The following is a 19,225-nucleotide window of genomic DNA, read 5'->3' on the forward strand; positions in this document are numbered from 1 at the left end:
AGGGATGCCCAGGTACTTGCCAAATCTGATCACCACAGGTATTCGAAGTTCTCTTTTTAAAGTCTCCTGTAATGTTAGAGGACAATTCTGGCTGAAAAAGATGGCAGACTTATTCCTGTTTAGAAGTTGACCAGTTGCATGGCAGTACTGATTCAATAGATGAGTGAGATTTTGGCATTCAGAGAGTGAAGCTTTGAGAAAGAAAATTGCATCATCAGCAAAAAATAAATGGGAAAGCTAAGGGCAGGCTCTGTTAAATTGGATCCCCTGTAAATGGCCCATATTGATTGCTTGCTTGATAACTGTTGATAAAGCATTAGCCATTAATATAAAAATGTAGGGGGAGAGGGGGTCTTCTTGACGGATTCCTCTAGTAGGTGTAAAATATGGTAGTTGTTCTCCATTGAAGCGAATACTATAGGAAACCATTGTGATGCATGCCATAACCATCTTTACCCATTGATTTGTGAAGCCCAACTGTTTTAAATAAGCTGCGAGGAAGTCCCATTCCACACGATTATAGGCTTTCTGCATGTCTGTCTTGAGAATAAGGTTGAATTTTTTTGTTTTAGATCTAACTTTAAACTGGTGGAGTACTTCCTGAACCATCATAATGTTATCTTGAATCATGCCCGCCACACGACAAAAGCTGCTTGTTCTGGATTAATCAGACTGGGAGCCAACATTTCAACTGTTTGCCATGACTTTTGCAATAATCTTGTATGCAAAGTTACATAGACTAATAGGACGATACTAGTCAATGCTTTCAGGGCGATGAACTTTGGGGACCAAGGTTAGTATCGTTCGGTTTAAGTTAGGAGGCATATGACCAGATTCGAAAAAGTCTTGCACAGTCTTGACAATTATTTTTTTTGATGATGTTCCAGTGATGCCGGTAAAAGAGACCATTGAGGCCGTCTGGACCAAGGGCCTTGGAAGGACCCAATTGAAAGGTAGCATTGGAGACCTCCTCTTCTGTTACTGTGCTCATAAGATGATTATTCATTTGTGAAGTAACTATTGGTGGACATTTGCAGAGGAATGGAATAAAATCCCTGGGACCCACAGATTGATAAAGTTGAGTAAAAAAACCCATTGTCATTGTTTTAAGCTGATCGGGCTCTCTATGCCAGTTCTGGTCTTCATCTTTAAGTAAGCAAATTCTGTTTCTCTGTCTCCTTTGCACTGTACATGCATGAAAAAATTTTGAGTTCTTGTCCCCCCATGCTAACCAGTTAAGTCTTGAACGTAGCGCCCAGAATTGTTCTTCCTGATTCCAAAGCTGTTGAATTTCAGTACGAATTGTAGTGGCTAACTCTTTATCACCACTTCGATAGGATTTTTGATTTGTAATGGTCAGAAGCTGTTGCTTTAGTTGCATAATATGCTGCCTGGCATTACTGAAACGAGAGCGACTCCAGCTAGTTAATTTGTGAGATACTGCTTGCAATTTGGAAGGTAATGAAGAGTGGTTTCTCTCCCATACTGCCTGAACTATTTCAGTACATTCTGTATGTTGACTCAAGTAAGCTTCATAGTGAAATCTCTTTTGTGGCTTAACAGGCAGATAATGGGTATGCAACACAAGTGGGGAGTGATCCGAGCCAATCGATGGTAAAGCAAACACCGTGGTAGATGGATATATGAAATTCCGGTCCGAAGAGCGAAGGCGTGATCGAGCTTCTCCTTCACTAACTCATCCCCAACCCGATTGTTAGACCGGGTGAACTCGCAACCTTTACTATCCAGCTCTATTAAAGCACAATCATCAAGTAACTTCTGAAATGATGACATTCTATGATAATTAGCTGGTCTTCTTCCCATCTTCTCCCAGGGGTATTGGAAGTCATTGAAATCCCCGATACATAACCACGGTAAGTTAGTTGATTCATGAATTATCCGGATCGTATTCCAAAAATCCTGCCTAGGAAGAAAGGAAGCAGGAGCATGTAGACAGGTAACTTGCATGGAGATTGAGGTCTGAGTATCCAAAACTAACATATGTACATAATACTGACCCGAAGAAAGAACCGAAATGTCAAACAGGTCATTCCAAAATACTGCAAGACCTCCAGATAAGCCTTCAGGATTCCTCGAAAAGGAGTGGGAGAAAGTAAAGCGACGCTGTAAGTTCTGCAAAACTGAAGCTGTATTTTTCGTTTCCATCAAGAACATAAGGTCGGGCCTTTCAGAGGCTATCAAAGCCTGTAAGGCTTGAATTGTTAGGGGAGTGCCCAACCCCTGACAATTCCAACTTAACATTTTCATTTTGACTGTGGGGGCTGTTTAAGGCCAGCCGCCAAAGCCCAAGAAGAGTGGTCATCAACCTCAATAACAGGGGTGTCTAGTAAAGTGGATTAATCCAACTCGGGTATAGGATTTGATTGGATCTCATAAGGGGAGTATCGCTTAGGTTTCTTACTAGATCCGACTCCTAGCTGTGATCTAGGAGATGTATGTTTTTTCTGATGCATAAAACCAGAGGATGAAGTTTGAGTACCCTTCAACTTTGCATCTGCAGGGACCAATTCAGTGGTTCTGGGGGTCATCGCAGCAGGTGCAGGTGGGATAACAGAGGAAGGGATGGGGATCGCAGGAGCTGAATCGTTGGAGGTAAAGCTAGAAGAGGGGGTGTATAGTGGGGGAGTTTCGGGTATGGTTTCTTCCATTGATTCTACATGTGATAGAGGATTGTAAAAGGCATCCCAATAGAGGCCGTGTCTTTGTTTAATCTGCTCGTAACCAAGGGCCATACACCATTGTTTCACGGCCCTCAAATTGAGAGTCCTCATAAGGGAAGTCCTTACATGATGTTGCATAATGTCCTAATTTCCCACATGAGTAACAATAATGGGATAGTCGCTCATACCGAAAATCAAGCCAAAGGGGTTTTCCAGCAATACTAATGAGTTTCCTTGACTTTAATGGTTGTTGCAGGTCAATCTCGATACGAATTCTCCCAGATATATCATGTTTGACTTCCAACACACTACCCAGTTTCTGTACTGCTCGACTTAAAAGTTGTGGGGTGTTCCATTCCAAAGGTAAGCCTATGACATGAACCCAGAATGGACATGTGGAAAAATCATAACAATGTAACAGGGTATTTGGTTGCCAGGGTCGTAAATTAACTAGATGACCGAGAGAACAGCCGGGGGTTCCATCTAATGCTCTTCGTTTTTTCTGTTTCAAAGTGCGAAATTTGAATATGTAGATGCCACCATCGCTAGAAGATATATCCATATGATCAACACGCCAGGCTTTCGTCATTGCAACTTGAAAGGCAGGTAAATTGATAGTAGGGTTTGTAAAAATATTACCAACCAGGATGAGGCGACACTCTTTAATTTTGTCGGTGGCTTGTATGTCTTCCCAGGCTTCCAATTCTTGTTCCGCACAAAGCCTTCCGAGTCGGTGACACAATGAAGCGATACGGGATGAGTCATCTTTATCATCCGTAGTCATGGCGTTGTTGGTAAGAGAGATGAAGATTAATGGAGAGGGACCCGGACGAACACAAAGATTCGAGGGTTGCATGTCGAGGATCGGCCACATGCAAATGGAAAATCGTCGAATTCGACTAGAGAGACATTTCAGGATGAACAATCCCGAGCTATGGTGAAAGAAGGTGAAGCAGAGAAAATTGAGAGAGAACGGAAGTGAAGATAGTCGAAGAAAAGAAGAAGTTGTGCTGCTGAGGATCTGAATAAGGATGTTGAGAAATAAGAACTCGAACATAACGCGAGAGAAAAAGGGTATGAGCGGAAATAGCTAGTTTGAGGACATACTTTTTGTGTAGATTCCCATATCCTAAAACGCTAAAACTAGATTGGCCGTTTGCCATGTACAATCACCCCGATGGACGACCGAGTAACCCCTTTTTCTTGTATGGATTTAGGAGATCGATGTTGTGACTTTAATCAAATATTATGAGACTTCCATGATGGCATTTAGAAAAGGGAGGATTACAAGTTCTGATAGTCGCATCCTGTCGTTTTTTTTTTTTTTAAATTAGGGTTAAAAATCGAGCGAGGCGCAAAGATTGGCGATTTTAGCATTGACTTGGAGCTTGGAAATTGGACCCACGAGCCTTTTAAAAGAGCGAGAATTTATTTGATCGAGTCATGCGATTGATTTTGTAGTCGGTGCAAATGGTATACAAAATATTTGATTTTCGGCAAATATCACAATATATAATCATATCACAATCAAGCCGTACGCCAATCCTTTCGTCTGAATCTCTTGACCTGATTTATGTACACGAGACATTAATGACGTTATGATTATGTCGTTTCGCGAAAAAAAAAATATATTTTCTAAAAAAATCATTTGTATTACTTGAAATGATTAAATAATCAAAATTATCTTCATTATTATTAAGCAATTAGATTTAAATATTTTCATTAATAATGGAAATATTTTTCGTTCTTTGATTTTTATGAGCGATCATTTTTCTAAATTACGTATTTCTTGAGACAAACTAAGCCCACATGTATGTAACTACCTACGTTCATATACTTATTTACATATATATAAGATATAAGACACCAATTTTAATTGTTTAATACAAAATATCACGACAAAATGCAGTTGAATATTTAGACAAACGAGTCATATTCAAAATCCCAACAAGTGTATATTATGCAATCTGGTAAATCAATTTTGATTCGGGTTTCGCATTTCTCGTGATAAAAGAACACTTAAAGTGCCGAAACTTTGAATGAAATGACATTTAAATGCCAAAAGTTACGAAAGTGATATTTAAGTGCCGTTTAAAAAAAAAATGGAATATCTGAGTGCTAAGTCCAACGAAGGTGATTGGAAATCTTAAGTGGCAAATTTTTAATAATATAAACTCGCCTACATGACATGTTGAAGAGCTAAGTCAGCAATGAAGAATCAAAATAATGTCATTTTGTCTTTCTTTTCGAATTTTCAATATAAATATTAATTAAATTGAAATATTTATATATATTTTTTTTTAAAGGAGGAGGAGGTAGAAGGCGAGGCTTCCTTGCTACTGCATCCCTACCATTACTGAGAAGGGTCGACGATGGTGGGGAAGGATCAGCGAGGTCATCAAGCTTTGGCCAAGGGGTAGCAACCCCAACAAACCGATGGCGAGGGCTCGCGAGCCTCACCCAGATCTGGTAAGGGCCCTGGCGGGTAGCAACCCTTGGCTCGGCTTGGTGAGGGTCGGTAACCTTCATTGGATCTAGGGAGGATGTGACCCTTGCCCAAGGGCCAGCAACCTCGGCTAACCCTTCCCTAAACGTCGTTGGCCTTTCTTGGCGATAGTGGGGAGGTGGCGACAAGGGCTGAGCTCTCACCGCTTGCAATCTCCATCTTTTTTTTATTTATTTATTTAAATTTAATATAATTAATATTTATATTAATTATCTAGCTACGTTAGCAAAATAACATTGTTTTTGCACTTACTTAATCACGTCAGCGTGCAAAACGACGTTATTTTGTACTTGTTTCGTCGGAAAATCGTCACGTCAATATTTTTGTCTGATTTTATCATGTTATCACTTAATTGATTCATTTTGTTCCATTTTTCTAACTTTTAACACTTAAGTGTCATTTCGTGCAAAGTTTTGGCACTTCAAGTGTTTTTTTTCGTCTATTTCTAGTATTATCCAATTTGTACATTACTTTAGCCACGTACGTCAATGGCAAGCAAATGCAAATACATGTGCAATCACATGGCCGTATAAAAAGAAGTTGGAGGCCACCACCGTCGTGGGATACGCCAACGCAATCATTTGGCACGTCTTGCAATTTTCACATTATCAAGTAAAAATTGAAATTCTTTATCCCCTTTTGTCCATAATTATAAATTTGTGAATCTATTTCCTTTTTTTGACGAGCTAAAAAGATATTTTTATGAAATCTACAAGATATTTCGAAGAAACAAAGACAATTTGGAAAGTGTTCTCGCTCATTTTGTTTTGAATTAATACCTTAAAAAAATATGAATTGGTGTCTCACGACCCATTTACTCCAAACGAGACGAAGTAGATTTGGATAGGGTATTAATTTGTAATTTTTTGTGAGACAGAATTTAGTTTGGATAGATGCCTTGTCAAGATCGATTTGAGAATTTTAATCGTCTTAATCCCTTATTCGGGGTTACTTGTGCTTAATGGTGAGAATGGTAATTCTTGATGGTGAGAATGGTAATTCATGGTGCAGCATTGAGCTTGTTGTAGTAATGTTTATCATTTATGCAAATCCTATAGCATCTCAAATTCTAATTGGTGTTATGAAAACTTTGCATTGAAATTAATCTCTTTCGAGTCAAATCTCGTTCGAGTCACCTCTCATGCAAAATTTCGTTAATCTTTTTTATAGATCATGTTATATTGTGTCGAGTTTTCGTTGCCACCCAAATTTTCTACTTATTCATGAGATTGGGAGCCACTGACTACTCGTTAACCGATCTTAGGAATAACTTCAACCAGGAATTACTTCAATTTCTTTATTTCATAATTCACAATCACGCTATGCACGACATCTATGCTGCCGACAAATGTCTGGCCACCTCTATTTTTCAGCTCTCTCATTCTTCTGGCATACATACATTGGCATCTGCAACGCTGCAGCTCTTGCGTTTGATGCTTTGACCCAGAGAAAGGTCATCATGCTGCTGATCATAATATCATTATTATCCCTCCACCTCAACTGGGTTGACTATTGAAGCTCTTCTGGGCATACCCTGGCCTATCAGATGAGCAGATTTGAACCGTCAGGCTCATATATGGTCAAAACTAATCGGCGATTGGGAATTCACATATACCCTTGCTTGCATGATTAGAACTCAAGCTTAAAATATTGTTAGTTGTTTTTTTTTGGCATTCTACATGTGATGGCCACAATCTACTGATGTGCCCACCATGTCATTGGATTCGAATCAATCTTTTTTTTCCCTTCCCTGTCAAGGTACAGTCTGCGGATGTTCGCTATCTATGCTTGGGGATCATGGAGTTACTAGTTCACTTCAAAAGAGGGAAATCATCTTGGTTATCTCGAGCTTGGTCTATTACTTGGGAAAATATTTGCCTATTTGACAAAGGGAAAAGAAGAGATCCAAATTGTAACCACCTTGTCTGATGAAGGTGGGAAGTGGTCGTTAGGGCTACAGGGCCTAGAAAAGGAGCGGCTCTTAGTAGGCTTCTTGAATGGCGAAAGAGGTAGGAACAAATTGAATTATGCACCGAACATGGGAAGAACAATTTTGAGATATATTTTGAGATATATATGTGTGTGTGCGCGCACGTGCGCGTGCCTGCTTGCATGCGTGATTACCATCAGGATGGATGATCCCGTGGGAAAGTGCCTGCATGTATGCCAAAGGACAAAACCATGAGGCTCGGTATAAGACGGAGGCTCGGTATAAGACGGACCAAAACGGACACTATCTCAAGTGAGTTTACTAGAGATATCATAAAAGTAGAGACAAAAAAGTAGGAATCATACACCAGCCTAAACTGCTTAGTGGTATTATGCTTTTGATTTGGCCAAGTTGGAAGTGTGGCTTAGAGAATACTATTTCAATTGGACATTCACGCGAGCGTTCAGGTTAGTTAAATTTAGTCCGCATCATACTTTGACATCGTCTAATTAGCTAATATGTCCACACATGACACATATCCCCGTGAGCATTTGCATATTTTATACGCACTGCTCAACGGCTACATCAACTCAATGTGATCGAGTTTGATAGTAGAGACTTGATTATGAAACTTGTGAAAGTAAAATGATTTGATTAGAAAAATTGAAAATTACAAAGACTTGATTAAAAAAGACTTGAAAGCAAATGGACAAAAATGTAGGATTTTACTTTCATTATATAAAAGTCAAATTTAGGATGAGAAATTAGAGTATTGTAGTGTTATTGTCAAATGGTGCGGCTATTCCTAATTTGATGATATATAATTTTATTTCGAGAACAAACTCCCCTTCTAAAACAAAGACAACCCCATTGAAATAAACTATTAGCCGGAAAATTTATGTTAACATTAAAAATTTAGCGCTTTTTTTTTTTTTTTAATGTCGTCACGTGGGCCTCATTCTAGTTAAACTGCATTGTCGTGCATAACGAGTTTAGCAATTGAAATTAGAAAATGGAGAGAATTTAGTAATAAAAAACCTTACTAGGCCGGGTTGGAGAAATAGCACAAACGAACTCGAAGCCACTCAAGCCTTCTAGGTTTCCATGACTTGGTGAATTGTTGAATTGGATCTTTATTATAATATTTAAATATTAAACCACTTCTTATCTAATAGGTTAAGTTTTTAAAAATAGTTGATAATGATCCCACATAAATCGCAGTCACGTAAGGGCACACTAATCTTTTCTTTATTCAAACCCGAGATTTCTATTTCCTTCAAACATCAATGTGGCAAATTTTGCTATATTGAAGCTCAACGGAAACAACCTTTTACTTTGGGGGACACAAGTATTATCTCTAATTGGAAGTTAGGACGTACTTGGTTTTCTTGCCTGAGAGATGTTGCACTATCACAGACTTTGGACATTAGAAAATGCAACCGAAGTCAACAATCCATAATATATATCATGGGTGCATAGTGACCGCCATGTAAAGTCTTGGATAGTGGGCACACTTCCAAATGAAGTTCTTAGACATGCTGTTGAACTTCCAGTGGTAGCAGAAGTTTGGAGAACTCTCACCGATCATTTCAAGCAAAGCTTGTTGACTCATGAACTTGACCTCCTTGACAACTTCAACACATCTGGAAAGAAAATAAGCATTTATCTATTTCTCTTGGCTAATTTAAATCAATTTGCAATCAATTATAAGCATTTGAATTTCAGCTCATTTATTTATGCAAATTCTATATGACTAGCCTATTTTGGTGCTTCAAGTAAGAAAAATTGTGACTATTTTGTATATTCATTATGTTTAGAGCGTGGATATATGGCTAGCAATTATGGTATATTTGTAAATGTGAATTTTACTAAAAAGTGAAAGGAAACTTGCCCCTTGGTTTCTTTCACATACATATGTTGTGTTGAAACCTAAAAGTTCATTCAAAAATGGTATATTTAGCCGGTATATTTTCCTCGCATATTGATGTTTGGAACTAAGCTTTTGTCCCAATAAAAATTCGGAATGAATCCCACCACACTTTCATACCAAAAAAAAAAAAAAAAAACCTTAAAAGCAGATGTAAATGGAAAATTCTTTGAGAATTTTTTTTCCAATAAAAGAGTCACTTCAATAAGCGAATGACATAAAATGACTGGGAAATCCATTATTCATTCCTTTTCTACATATTTACGTGCAACAGCCCCTTTTTGCCCTCTCGCCTCTTAGTTGTGCATGATCTGAGTAATTAAATTAATTATGAGGATAATATATTTGCAAATTCACTGTCATGGACAATAGATTCTACTTTATGGCACGGTCGTATTATGACGTCATTAAAGAGCGAAAGAAAACTATAATCTTAGACCAATTTTAATTTCATGTCGAAATCTGAATAATCATTAGGAAATGTTTCATCCAGTGTAAACACATTATTTGGCTGGAGACCATTGGCTCTCTAATTTTCAACATTTTTGTTTACTTTTAGTAAAATGATCGATTTTTAAAAAATATATAAAGATAATGCACCCAAATATAGAAAAAAAGTAAGTACGGAGGACCAGCAGAAAGATCCTTATTTCTAATATAATAATATATCTTAGAAAACCATCCCCATAATTTGTAACAAAAACACAAGCAAAGAAGCTAATCCACTTTCACGTTCATTTATAATTCCCCAAACTGGATCATAGGTCAACTAAAGTTGACTTGAAATGGAAAAGAAACCACGTCATCTCCAATCACAATGGAGTGACCGCCAGATGGCAAGACGTGATTCGCGGCATAGTCAACTATTTCCAAGCCCTTACAAACGTTGATCTTGAAATGAACCTTTTGGCTACTTTGTTTACGAACGAAGACCCTCTCGAACCCAATCAATTGCTTTATGTGTGTGCCCAAAATCCCATGGGGAGGCTTCGAGTACACCAAGACGACGTCGCTCCCGTCCCTGTGCCCAGTGTTCATCACTTCGACTACGAAATCGATGTCGTGCCTGCAGTCCAAGTCGTCGATGGACGTCGCGGGGCATGGTGGCCTCTTGGTGTTGTGGTTGTAGCTGAGGTCGCGGCAGTAGTCGAGGTTCTCCACCTTGAGGTCGACAAATCGCTTTGCAGTCGACAACGAGTAATTGAACCGTGTGTAGCTCAGGCCGTAGCCGAAGGGGTACACGATGGAGCCATTGAAAAACTTGTAAGTACGTCCGGGGTAGCCCAGGGAGGGGACCGGCCTCAGTGGCATCGATGTCATGGGCAGCATATCCACGTAGTCCGCCTTGTGCCATGTTAGAGGTAGCCTTCCACCTAGTAAATAAATCAACATTAACTCACAATACTATGGTTGCTCATTTTGAAAATCATTGTATGACATACAAAGAGTTTGTTTAAACTTAAGAGAAAATTACCTTTCTTTTCTAGCTTTTCATAAAATAGATTCATTTGTTTTGAATTTAAGATATGTTAATATATATATGCATTGCCAGATTTTAGATTTAGTAAAAAGTACAATTCAAAATATATAAACTTTGATATGGTAGCATTATGAACAAACAAGAAAAGAAAAGATATGGTAGAACAATTTCCTATTTACCGGGATTATAGTGGCCGAAGACAACATCCGCGATAGCTCGGCCACCTTCCTCTCCGGGATATCCAGCCCACAAGATGCCGCCAATATTCGGATTCTCCTTCGCAAACGAGATATCGACGCCGCCGGCCGATAGAATCACGAGGACGACAGGGCCTTTGGCAACCTCCGCCACTTGATTGATGAGCTGAGTCTGGTACCCGGGAAGGACGAGGTCGGTCCGGTCCAAACCCTCGGCCTCCACCGACAGGTCCAGTCCCGCCAAGATTACTGTCGCGTCCGCACGCTTGGCGGCTTTCATGGCCGGGAAAATGAAGCTCTCGTTCTTGCAAGCGATGTCCGCGCACCCCTCCTTGTACGTCACCACTCCATACCTGGAGAAGCCGTCGATGGGCGCGGTGTATCGGCATGGGACACCTGAATTTCAGTTATAAACATCACAAAGAGATCAAAACTGGTGCCCCGATGATAGCAGCACATGAACTCATAAACTCGGGTCATGTACCGGCATAGTTCCCGATCATCGCCTCGGTGGCGTTGGCGTGAGGGCCGACGACGGCTATGTTTCGGGCTTGGTGAGGGCTGAGAGGGAGCGTCCGGTTATTTTTCAAGAGAACAATCCCTTCCTCAGCTGCCCGAGCGGCTAGCTCAAGGTTCGCCTTGGTGCAAATATCATCCTTGCCGAGAGATTTGAACTCGGGACTTCCATCAAAGAACCCCAGCCTCATGAGCACGATGTAGAGATACTTCAACGACGTATCGATTTCTCTCTCCCTCACCTTCCCTTCTGCCACCGCGCCGGCCGTGAAATTCGTGTAGTAAACTCCACAGTCCAAGTCCAAACCTGTTATAGCAACAAAAAAAAAAAGGGGGAAATGCATATTTTTCCATAATAAATTAAACAAATAATCAAGTGAATCGATAAATTGGAAAAAAGAGAGAAGGTTTTTAGCCAAAACTATTAGTGTAGTGAACTCCACAATCCAAGTCCAAACATATTATAGTAAAAATGAAAATAAAAATGCACGTACACCATTATAATAAATTAAGCAAATTATCGAAACAAATAATCAAATAAATCGATAAATTGGGAAAAAAAATAAGGGGGTTTAGCCAAAACTATTTAGTGTAGTAAAACTTCACAATCCGAGTCTAAATCTATTATAGTAAAAAAAAAAAAATTTAAAAAATGCACATACACCACCATAATAACAGAAATAATTAAATGAATCGATAAATTAAAAAATAAATAAATAAGGGGTTTAGCCAAAAACTAGCCTGCTTTAAGCGTTCTCGCTACGGCGTCCTCGTTTGTGTCGCCGAGGAACTTGTGGTAATCCACCATGACTTGAATAGAGTCGCAATCGGAGACTATATACCTGAATTATTTTTATAAAAAAAATTAGTAAATAAATCTTCGATGAACAAAATGAAAAATTAGGAAAAGGGCCGAGGCTGTTTTCTAATTTTTCGATCTATTATATACCCGTGAAGATCCCACTCCCCTCTGATCGTGTCCTTCAAGAGGTTCGGATCGGCGCACGTCGGAATTCCGTCGACCCGGTTGTACGAGCACATGACGCTGCTAACGTCGCCGTCCTTCACGCACATCTCGAACGGCCGGAGGAACGTCTCCTCCATGTCTTGCTGGCGCACCTGAAGGAAGAAGCCACGAAGCGTAAGATCTTCCGGCTTTGCCATGTCAATGCGGAAGAGGGAAGGGAGGTTTTTCTTTCGTGCCGATGATTACCCTCGCGTCGAAATGGAAGCGATCGACCCCCAACCAGTCGTCGACGTCGTACGCGGCGTAGTGCTTGCAGCACGAGGAGACCTTGAGGGGCCTCTGGTTCGGGTCGGCCGTGCGGCGGGGGTCGGCTCCCTCGACGTCTTGCAGGCCCCGGACGTAGTTGACGGCGTACCTCCCGACCACGAAAGGGTCCTCCCCGGGGGTCTCCAGCGCTCGCCCCCACCGGGGGTCTCGTACGACGTTGATGTTCGGGCTCCAGAACGTCAGTCCGGCCCGTCTGAGGTTGTACATCGCTCTCGCTTCCGTCGAAACAGCCTGCGTTTTAACGTTACAGGCGCAGATGATGTTTTTTTTCAGCCTCCAAGGTCGATGGTTGATTGAATTTTGAGTACATCTATCTTGATTCATGCGCATATGTATGGTAATTATGCCGGGGGAACTTTCCGCTCACCTGACCGATGCTTTTCCAAAGAGACTCGTTGAAGGCGGCCGCCATGAGGATGACGGTGGGGAAGCTCGTCGCGCCGGGGACGAAGTGGTCGAAGAAGGTCCCGGGGCCCACATTGGAGACGCCGTGGAGCGCCTCGGACCACCACTCGTACTTGGGAAGCCCTAGCCTCGGGACGCCATAGGCGCCGTTGCCGAGCTGCCGGACCTTCTCATGGAGGACCATCCGCTTCACCAGATCCTTGGCTCGCTCCTCGTAGGTCAGCGAGGCATCGCAGAACGAGAAAGACGACATGTTGAGGCCGAGGCTTGCGTAGCGCGAGGCGTCACAAACATAAGTGTATTTCTTAGTACTTGAAGAAGAGGAAGATGATGAATGATCAAGCTTAAATTTAGCAGGCTTTGCTATTGTTGCTGTGCAAAGAGTGAGAAAGATGAAGGTGATTGTGGTGAATTGAGGCATTTCTGAGTTCTTCTCATACAAAAGTAGCTTGGAGAGAATGAACTTTTGACCAATGGAGAGCAAAATTGGAGATGAACCTAATTAGAAGAGAAGGCGACTGTATAATTTCTTGTAGAATGAGGTATTTATATGCTTTAAAGGATGGGTACGTAACATTATCCATCACCATCAATCAAGATCCATTGCACAATAACGTAACAAGAAATACAGAGAATTGAGTCATATATGGTAAATATGCTACTTACCTCTTATGAAAAGAATGGGGATCTTAATGAGTTCAATGAATTTGTCATTTGATTTTGCTGCCAAAAAAAGTGAATACATGGAGATAAGATCACACTGCCACATACTCTGTGTCCTTCCGTTTGTGCTATATGATGATTGAGAGATTCGAGAATCAAATTTCATAATATAATTCCAGGTATGTTTGGTGATCGAGATAAAATTCATGATAGGATCAGATTTATCCTATCATGCATTTGTTGCCTGTTTAAGATAGGATAAAGTCAAATATAAATGGAATATAAACCAGATAAAATTAGCCCATGGGAGAGGTGAAATAAAAGTGGATAAGATTTTTAATATCCATAATAGGAAAATAATTTTTCTCAAATAACAAACTTCTTAAATTAACAAATTTAAAATTATATTTAAAAATAAATAATATTTGAATTCTAATATAAGAACTTATAATAACAAAAAATAGAAATTTATATTTTTCAATTTAATCATGTTGTATTTATATATTTGAATTCAATTTTATCTTATAATATAAATTCAATATATAAATATATTATTGCATATTTTAGGTATATTAGCACGGTTTTCTATTCAATAAAATTTTATTAGAGAATGATGAAAGGGTAAGAAAGAAATAAAATATAAATTAATTAAAAATAGAGGAAAATAAAATAAAAAGCAAATAAAAATAAAGTAGGCAAGAATGTCGTGAGAAATTTCTATCATTTCTGTTGTAAATTTTTTTGTTTCATTTATATTAATATGTTGTTTATACCAAACAATATATATGATATGATATCCATATATTCAACTTTATTGCTTTACTCAACAAAGAGGGATGAGATATAGCAAAATATCCTAGATTTCCTATCGTATCTTATCAAATCCTATCTTACTTAAAAATCTAGATGACCAAGTAGCCCTAGTGTTTTGTTAGCGATAAGGTAATCTTAGGAGGTAATTTAATCAAAGGTCGTTCATTTTGTTCATTGTCTACAATTTTTTGTGCATTGTTCATTGTGTCTAGACCCAAAGACCCCAATATACCTCGATTGTCGATTTTGAGGGGAGATTGGGATAGCATTAGCCCAACCCCGATGTTTGCATTATGACCACAACTTAGGCTTCATTTGTTTTAAGAAAAATAATTGAAAAATATTTTCCTTAAAAACGATTGGTTGTATCATTTTACGAAAATGAATGAACAAAATATATTTTCATCATCCACAAAAATATTTAGACGTAAATTGTTATCAATAATAAAAATATTTTCAATTGACTAATTATATAAAGCGATATAAGCGATCATTTTTAGAAAAATAATTTTCAAACTGTATATTTTCTGAGAAACAAGTAGAACTTCATTTTTAGGGTTGGTACTCAATTTTTGGAAGCAAGACCTAGTTGGTAAAGGTAACAAGGTAGGTTACAATATTAATTATAGAAAAATTCACTCAGTGAGCAAAAAAATTCATTAGATAACTAGACTATTAATTATAGTTGCAATTACTGTTGTAATTTCAATAACTTTAAAAAACATGTTTTTGCCCTGATGATTAACATCATCAATTTACTAGAAATACTTCTCAAGTCTCGTTGACAATTTACACAACTCTAACTAAAAGTCGAAAAATAATTTGGAAGAAAAAAAAACTTAACATAATAATTTTCATAGCTTTTTAAACCAATTTGCAAGTCCTTTTACAAAAATCTATCTATAATTTGAAATTAATTTGGAAGAAAATAATAAATCAATCTTAGCAAAAGTAATTTGTACAGCTACTTGTTAATTAATTAATCACTTGTTTTTCCTAAGCAACTTAAGTATGAAATAACATTTGCTAAAAGTAAATTATAAGCCTATATAAATAGACTTAGTATTAAGACTCCGTTTGTTTCAAGGAAAATGAATGATTTGAAATATAATTTCATAAAAACAGTCGCTTGTATCGCTTGAAATGTTTAGTTAATGAATCAACAATAATTTATGCCTAAACATTTTTGTAAATGATGAAATTTTTTTAGTTCATTTTTGTAAACGATAGAATTAATCATTTTTAAGAAAATATTATTCAAAATACTCATTTTTTGTGGAGTTAGTTATATATGAAATGAAATACAATTATAGTGATAGTTAAGATAGAGATTTCTCACAACTTGGACTTGAAATTGCCTAATGGAGAGCTGAATTGGAGATGAGACTAATTTTTTAAATTTATTTATTTATTATTATTTTATGTTTGGAAGAGATGAACCTAATTAAAACATATAAAATATATCCAGAAGAGAAGAAAATTATATAATTTCTCCCAACATGAGGTATTTGTAGGCATAGTATACAATGTACATTATCCGTTACAATCGATCAGATCAATCGTACAATAATGAAATTAGAAATACGGAAAATCAAGTCAAGGAAAATATCCTAATCATTTTTAACGAAAACTGACTAGAACCTAAATAAGTTAGATGGATTTGTCATGACTTGATTTGACTAGATTTGACAACAAAAAGTGAATCAATGGAGATAAGGTTACATTCTCACGCAAATAGAGGTACCTTGTAATTGAACCTGTTCACCAATAATGTTGAGAGCTACGTGAGTTATGACGAGAGGATCTTATAGCTAATGATCAGTGATTTATTAAACACATTATCACTAGAAGTTGGAACAAGCACAAAGTTGTGCATATTTACCACCTAAATAGTTAATTTTGTGTTTTGCTTTTGATTTTAGAAGATTTTACAAATCGTATTGTTCCGTTCATGCTATATGATGATTAAGAGATTCACAAATTGGATTGCATGATGTGATTCTAGTATTTTGTTAGTGATAAGGTAATCTCGGAAGGTAGCTTAATCAAATATCATTCATCTCATTACTCTTGCTTAATTTGTTTCTCTTTTGTTCATTGTCTGCACATTTGCGTGTATTGTTCATTATGTCTAGCAAAGCTGGAGAAAATTGTGCAAAAGTTCTAAACCTTTTGCAATTTTGTCAATTATGTCCTAAACATTATACAAATTTGTTATTTTAGTCATAAATCTTTTAATTTTGCCAATTAGGTCTTAAACCTTTTGATAATTTGCCAATTGAGTCCATCCGCCCAATTTTAATTGAAGATCACTTATGTGATTTCTAATTGATGTTAACGTGAACAATTTTTAATAATTTAAAAAATTGATTTTTTTTCCTTGCCAAGTCTAACAAGGTTCACGGCCAACTCTCGTTGACCATAAGCAAGAGCTAGCTGACCCTTGTTGACCATAGCCAACGATTGGTAACCCTCACCTAGCCCCCACTCATGGTAGATGAGGGCTCACGAGGTCTAGGCGAGGGCCGCAACCCTCGCTTGTGACTAGTGAGGGCTTCACGGCCCTCGCCTAGTGGTTGGCAAGGGTTGGCCAGTAGGGTTGGTCGGAATGAAAAGAAAGAAAAGAAAAAAAGAAGAAGGTAATAAAAAAATAATTATAAAAATTATCTATGTTAGCATTAATTATGTCACGTAAAATGATTGGTGTACTTTTTGAACAATTTTTCCACCAAAACTAACAGGCCCAATGTACAACAACTATTAGTTGAATCTTTTTTCTTTTTTGGTTCCTCCACTTTCGAAAGAAAACTAACTAAAAGTTGAAAAAAAAAATTGGAAGGAAAAAAGAATAAGAAAACTTAACATAATGATTTGTATAACTCTTTAAACAAATTTTTAAGTCCTTTTTACAAAAATCTATCTATAACTTTGAAATTATTCTGGAAGAAAATAATAAAGCAATCTGAGCAAAACATTGTACAGTTACTTGATAATTAATTAATCACTTGCTTTTTCTAAGCAACTTAAGTATGAAATAGCACTTGCTAAAAGTAAATTATAAGTCTATCGAAATAGACTAAATATATAGTTATATATAAAATGAAATATAATTATATTTATAGTTAATATAGAGAAAGCCTATTCATTTATTCTTTTGCAAAAATGATACAAATACTCCTTGAACTTTGGCTTATTATGCATTGTTGCAGAATCAAAATGCCTTTTGAAATCGGTGAAATGAAGAACGGTGGACCGGTTTTAGGTTTCCATAAAGCCTAAAAATAAAATCTTGGCATCTTTTTTATATGCTTTATCTACCTCATTCTCTCTCACTATATATGTGATTTGCCATTGCCTTGAATATATGTGGTAAAATTTTCTATTTATTATTTTAGTCTTTTAATTTTAATTCAATTTAAACTATCGTTAAGTGTTTAATTACATTGTTTGTTTTATTTTCAGGTGGTTAGAATTCAGAGTAATATGTTTATGGATGCATGAAAAATAAAATTTTATAATTTGTACTTTATGTTACGTATTTTGAGCCTTTTTATTAGCAATAATTATACATGATTATACTTATGAATTATTTCATCTCAAGAAATCAAACGCACGCCTTCAATTCCGGCTCCAGAGGGAGAGGCTCGCTCCCCCGGCTCGCCGACGCCGGGACTCTGCTCCATCGCTTGAGGCTCGCCGCCGCCGTGGCTCTCTGTTTTTCTTTTTGGTGCACAAAGTGAGCTAATTTTCTCTCTAGACGATTATGGGTATATGCTGCTCTGTTTTTCTTTTTGGTGCACAAAGTTAGCTAATTTTCTCTCTAGACGATTATGGGTATATGCTGCTGAGTTGGTGAGTTGTGTACCAAACAGGGATACGTTTAGAAAACATTGATCGAAAAACGTTGCAGTTGCAAGCAAGGCCACCTCTATTCTATCTTTACTTTGCTTGAAAGTTGAAACTCGCACTGACGTGTGAACTTGAGGGATTCCAGACTCACGGTTTGCAATTTTGGACTTGGATTGTAAGATTGGGGGAACTTGCCAAGCTTTCAATTGATTGGTGTTAAGTTGTAGCTAGCTATGTCCCTCGGCTGTGTACTCTGTGTGGTTATCAAATGTATGATTGTGATTCTTTTGTTGATTGATGTGTTGATTTTTTGACTTCATCATATTGATTGGGGTTGGTCTATTTTTATTTTTTTGGCTGATATCTCCATATGTTAATTTATGGGTTTTTAACGGCTCAATGTCGATAGCACTAAAAATTACCTATTTACATGTAGAACCAAAGCTTAGAGGACCTTTAGTAACTGTAATAGTACTGCAGCCATTGTTTAGGTTGTTTTAGCACCCGTCATTGCTGTAACAACGATTAAAAGCACCTGCAGGTGTTGTTCAAGCGCTAAAACAACATAAAAAGCCTAATGCTGTTCCTGTGCTGTCTCAACTTGAACAACACCCCTTAGTGCTATTCTTGGGCTAGAACAGCCCGAACCACAACCTCTAGTGCTGTTTTAAGTCTGAAATTAGCTAAACAGATTTTTTTGAGGTATTCAAGTTGGCCCATTGTGATTTGATGAAGCAACTTTTTAAAGTATAACCTTGATTGTTTGGGCAGACTTATGGGTAGGTGAAAAGAAAAGGAGATGGAGATAATTGCAACATCAAATCGTGGGGAGTTGGATATAGCAAATGATCTTCCAGAGAGACTAAAAGTCAACAACATAGTCTTGTCAATGGTAGTGGGTAGTCTAAAGCTATGGACCAATCTGGTCATAGAAGGATTCCAAAAGTCACTCTCCATAGCCAAG

The 19,225-nt window shown here is 37.7% G+C and overlaps 1 protein-coding gene across 1 annotated transcript; it reads right to left on the reverse strand.

Moving 5' to 3' along the window:
• Window positions 1-9,809: 9,809 nt before the first annotated feature.
• On the reverse strand, window positions 9,810-13,231 carry LOC104435027 (probable beta-D-xylosidase 5). The gene is made up of 7 exons (XM_010047858.3): window positions 12,899-13,231; window positions 12,451-12,762; window positions 12,187-12,356; window positions 11,979-12,079; window positions 11,206-11,544; window positions 10,704-11,117; window positions 9,810-10,417 (listed from the first exon to the last, which is right to left on the reverse strand). The coding sequence occupies exons 1-7, from the start codon at window positions 13,187-13,189 to the stop codon at window positions 9,810-9,812; spliced, it is 2,235 nt and encodes a 744-aa protein (XP_010046160.3). The 5' UTR covers window positions 13,190-13,231.
• Window positions 13,232-19,225: the final 5,994 nt, after the last annotated feature.

The sequence above is a fragment of the Eucalyptus grandis genome, chromosome 2, assembly GCF_016545825.1.
Source record: "Eucalyptus grandis isolate ANBG69807.140 chromosome 2, ASM1654582v1, whole genome shotgun sequence".
NCBI lineage: Eukaryota > Viridiplantae > Streptophyta > Magnoliopsida > Myrtales > Myrtaceae > Eucalyptus > Eucalyptus grandis.